The 5,000-nt window shown below is 44.8% G+C and overlaps 1 protein-coding gene across 1 annotated transcript in view; it reads right to left on the reverse strand.

The window, feature by feature from the left end:
- efnb3b (ephrin-B3b) overlaps nucleotides 1-5,000 on the reverse strand; it is an 86,145-nt gene that overhangs the window by 80,669 nt on the left and 476 nt on the right. The window contains exon 1 of the mRNA XM_062516440.1: nucleotides 4,251-5,000. This exon is cut by the window's right edge and continues 476 nt beyond it. Within this exon, the coding sequence (XP_062372424.1) occupies nucleotides 4,251-4,399 (149 nt within the window). The 5' untranslated portion in view covers nucleotides 4,400-5,000. The remainder of the gene's footprint in view (nucleotides 1-4,250) is intronic.

Here is a 5,000-nt window from a genome sequence, read left to right on the forward strand (position 1 = left end):
CTCCTGTTGGACGCGGTTCGTAAAAGTCGGGGTGAGGGGAGGGGAGGGGAGGGTACTGCTGCACGAAGCTCTTTAGAAAAACAGGGCCGGCCTCTGACCAGACGCATAACAAAGGAATGGATGAGGAATGGCTATTTCACACACACACACACACACACACACACACACACACACACACACAGAAACAGAGAGTGAGCTTTCAGATCCGAGACTGACAAGGGCCTGGTTCTCAAAAGTCTTCATGGTGCTCCAGATCTTATACTCCCATTTAACTTTCGATTTTCAATAATAATAATAGTAATAATAATAATAATAGTACTACTACTAATAATAATAATAATAACAATAAACTTAAAGTTAGCATCAGCACTTCAGTTCAGCAGAGATATGTGGCCACAAATGACCTGAGGCAACATCAACTCCACAAACAGAGTAGAGAAAGATATCTTTTCATGTGTCAGAAAAGTAGTTTGATTTCACTTGAAAGGGGACCACTCAGCTAGCATTGGACTCAATATGGCTCCAGCATGCCACACACACACACACACACACACACACATTTCTGACCCACTAACATTCTGCCTCAGTTCAACTCCAGCGTCTGCCATCTTGGGCATCCCATCAAAGGTATTTGGAGATCTTTCTTCTCTCCTCCGCGGCGCCTCTCTCTCTGCTCCCTCGTTCCTACTCGTTTCTTCTCCACGCTTAGCCTACTTAGGCAGCCCGTCCTTCGCTGGCCAATTAGCCGCCGATTAATTAATTATTGACAATCCAGAGGGGGTTTCGTCTTTAAAGTGCAGTTGAGAGGGGAGAGTTGTAGAACAAGACACTGTGCAGTTCAAAGAGAGGCGCCCCTACCACACACACACACACACACACACACACACACTTGATCACATTTGAAGCGTACAATATGTACAGTAACACATACTCAGATACAGACTCATATTCACATTCACACACAGACACACACAGACACACACACAGACACACACTAACAGCAGTAGATTTTCACTAGCATTTACAATCCAGAAGGGCGTTTATAGTGGCACACTGCCCCAGGCATGTGTGTGTGTGTGTGTGTGTGTGTGTGTGTGTTAAAGGGCTTGGCATAAATGTAACACTACTGTTTGCACCTGTTTATGACATACTCTTGCTTGATGAAGTGTATGTGTGTGTGTGTTTGTGTGTGTGTGTGTGTGTGTGTGTGTGTGTGTGTAAGTATTTGAGTGTGTAAAAGCATGGTCTGTGTGATACAGTCACTGGTTGCACAACCGTGAACCTGAATCAATTTTCTAACTCTCTGATCACCACGAGCAGAGCCAAATCTGCACTGGACCGTTGTCCTCAGTGTAAAGTAAACCAAGGTGTGTGCAATTCAAATTTCACACGACAGACATGCAAATGCAACCGGAATTTCGCTTTAGAATCAGTCTGACTTTTTCATATAATGTGTTCCAGAGCTTTGTCCAAAAGGCAACATGCAAATATAACTAAGCTCAGCACTACGGACACCCGGAGATAATATAGCCTCATTTGCCTGCTGAAAGCCTGATTGTGAACTCCCATTGTAAAAGCCTCGGCAAACGAAATCCTGGCCACAAAATCTCCATATTTTATTAAATTACTGTAGCGAGCCAGAGGAGAATGCACAATGGAGTCCCACTTCCCACGCGGAACGTCTGCGCGGTGATCCCCGGTCTGAAGCAATTCCATTTTCCTGAGCCTAACTCCGAGTGACATTGATGGCTTCAGCCATATTGATTTCCTTTTATTTTAAGATATTCCCTGCTGCCACACAAGCGCGCGCGCGCGCGCGCATCTAAACCTCCTCAGTACATCTATCCATCATCCCTCCCTCTCTCTCTCTCTCTCTCTCTCTCTCTCTCTCTCTCTCTCTCTCTCTCTCTCTCTCTATCTATCTCTCTATCTATCCATCTCTCTGCGTGTTTCTCCGTGCCGCAGGAGCAAGTTCATTAGTTGGTGAGATGAACACATGTTGTTCATTTGCCTCTCCTCCGAGAGAGGGGAGGGTGTCACAGCAGCGGCGCCGTCATCTCGACCAGCGGGTCGGGAATGGACGAGGAGAGAATGGGGAAGAGGTGGAGGGGGGAGCGTTTTGATTTACAAGGGGAGACGAATCAAGATATAAAGACGGAGAGAAAGGGTAGAAGCCTGCACGCCATACACTCAAGGGGAGAGGGAGAAAGACTGAAATGAAACAATAAAACTAAGAAAGAAAGAAAGAAAGAGAGAGAGAGAAGACAGAAAAAAGAGAACTCGGTGCGTTCCTGTTTAGAAACAGCTACGAAGATAACTCCTCGTGATTCCACACAACCAGGCAGGGACCTTCCTCAGGTAATGCAGTGGCATCCTAAACAGCAGGCAGCTTTTGTCTTTGCCTGGCGCAGCTTGTTGTAGCCTGGAGCCCCATCAGGGCAGGCAGACAGTGCAGATGCCCATTAGGCGACGAGAGCGTGGGTGTGGAGCGCGAGAGAGAGCTCTCTGCCGTTCAGTAATTAGGATGCAAGTGTCTGTTTGGCGGCCCGTAAAAGCTCCAGGCTACAAACGCGATTCGATTCGTTTAGTTGCGTGTTGGCTGGTGTGCGTGCAAGTGTGTTTTGGGAGTGCAATTGTATGTTAATAATTTGTGTGTGTGTGTGTGTGTGTGTGTGTGTGTGTGTGTGTGTGTGTGTGTGTGTGTGTGTGTGTGTGTGTGTGTGTGTGTGCCTGTCTGTCTCTCTGTGAGAGAGAGAGAGAGTACATAACGTATGTTTGCGTGCGTAAAAGACTCGGGGCGTGTGCAGTGAACGGACTATATGCTTCAGACTAATTTCACTTTTTTTTTTTTTTTTTTTTTTTACTTTTACAGCTTCGACAGCAAAACCCCACACGTATCTCTTTTGGTTTCCATCACCTGTCCACGAAACCAAGATAGGTCAAAAACTAATTTGGAGAACAAAAAAAAACAAAAATCACATATCACAAATATCATCATTGTAGCCTATTCGGCTGTGGGAGCCAGCTCAAGAAATTATGCTGTAGATTAGCCCGGAAACAAGGACAAAATCTCTCATTAACAGTGGGTGCAAAGAGCCTAGATGACAGACCGGGGCAGAATTAGAGTCCCCTCTGCAGCATCTGTCGAGGCGAAGGGACCCACGACTGCCACATGGACACATTAAAAACCTATTCGTCTTTCAAGGGCCCCATGGCATCGCTAATGGGCCCTGCATAACCTACATACCGATTTAGACCGGCAGCGTCGGGTGTCCACTTAAACAAGCAATAGCCTACATGACAAACGACCCCGGTGTGGGAGAGCCAGGCTTGAATTTGTCCTTTGATTGTCATTATAGTCGGGATTGCTCCGACAAGTGAGCGTGGGCAGAGTTTTAAACACAGAAGACAAAGGCCAGTTAAGAGCACAACCAGCTAGTTCAATAAAAGTTCACTCTTATCACAAAAGCAATGCGTTAAAAATCGAGCACGGACTAACCTTCGGCATGTCCCCAAAGACATTCATCAAGTGATGTTTGACTAACATAATTCCTTAGTAAACGAGTTGCCTCCATTTCCGTCTCCAAAAGGGAAACATGGGTGGCAATCTAAACTAACATGTAAGGTTAACCTTAAGGGGATTTGTACACTCACGGAAAGAATGCTATAAGGTATTTAGAAAGGTTTTTGGTACACGCATCAGTGCGCAAAGCCTTCGGCTGTTTCAGCAACACAGGCATACATTTGTTTTACATGTTTGACTATCTGATTTGGTTATAAAAAAACCAACGTATAAATATGTTATCTCTTATAATTATTTCATTTAGGGTTTTTTGCCTTTAACGTTTGGTTAAGATCCCCCTTATACGTGTGAAAGTAGTCTGTGTATTAGGTTGTTGTAGCCTATCCAAGCTAAAATAGAACATAAAGAAGGCAGCACATAATGACCCAACTTCCTTTGCTTGTCGTAAAATTCCTCAACACACACAGTCAATGAAATCTGGCATTTATTAGTCTGGCAGCGGTATGCCCATAACTTCTGCAGACTCCTTGATGAGCTATTCGCCGTGCTCGTCAGTGGCCAGGCTTTTTTATTGAACTCTTTCCAAGAGCACAGGGAAGGAAACCTTCAGAACTATCCACGCTTATCTCCGAATATACGAGCGCGATAAGATGGGATTTAGCCACTCGAACACGCTGGAATCTCACAAATAAACACTTTGCCAAACGCGCTTAGTTTCGGGTCTTACCTTTTGTTCAGGGAATTCCAGTAGATGGGCTCCATGTTGGTCGCAGAGATTCCAAGTAAATCCACTAGGAATATTAGCAGAATTCCCCATCCATTCCCACAGCTCCGACTCTCCATTTCAAAAGCAAAATCCCGTTTTCTCGCCCCCATCAATGCCAAGGGATTCTGTTTCCCAAAGGTAAAAGGACTAGACTCTCCGGAGCAAAACGTTGAAGCCTGATGTAGGCTGTAGGTGGTTTGCTGTTAGGGGATAGGTGTTGTAGGCACTGGCATGGATAAAAACACCCCAAAGGAAAAGAGCCAACAGAAAATAAATATTTCGATTCACTGAAAAGAAGTTTACGTCCACAATGAAAGGCCACGGTGAAAATGTATCAAATAGAAAAATAGCCTATTTCAGTGTCTCCGTAGAGTACGCGCTATGCCAAATCCATGACTTGTGTTTATGGTCCTCCTGCCGTTTCAATGCAAGTCCTTCCAGACAAACTGATGCCGCTTAAAAAATATTATCCGTTTATAACAAATGGTTTATTGAAATATTTCAATAGAATATCTAACGATTATATGTCTTCTCCTGTCTCTCGTGTTGTTATCTGTTAGGATTCTGCTTGGTCTCTCTCCCATTCCCTCTGTCACTCTTTCTCTGCAGTTTGCTCCTCGTCTCCCCCGAGACGAGTGGAAACAGGACAAAAATAATCAAAACGTGCGCCTAAATGAATGATTGTTGAACATCAAAGATCTTTCTTCAGCT

The sequence above is a fragment of the Sardina pilchardus genome, chromosome 16, assembly GCF_963854185.1.
Source record: "Sardina pilchardus chromosome 16, fSarPil1.1, whole genome shotgun sequence".
NCBI lineage: Eukaryota > Metazoa > Chordata > Actinopteri > Clupeiformes > Clupeidae > Sardina > Sardina pilchardus.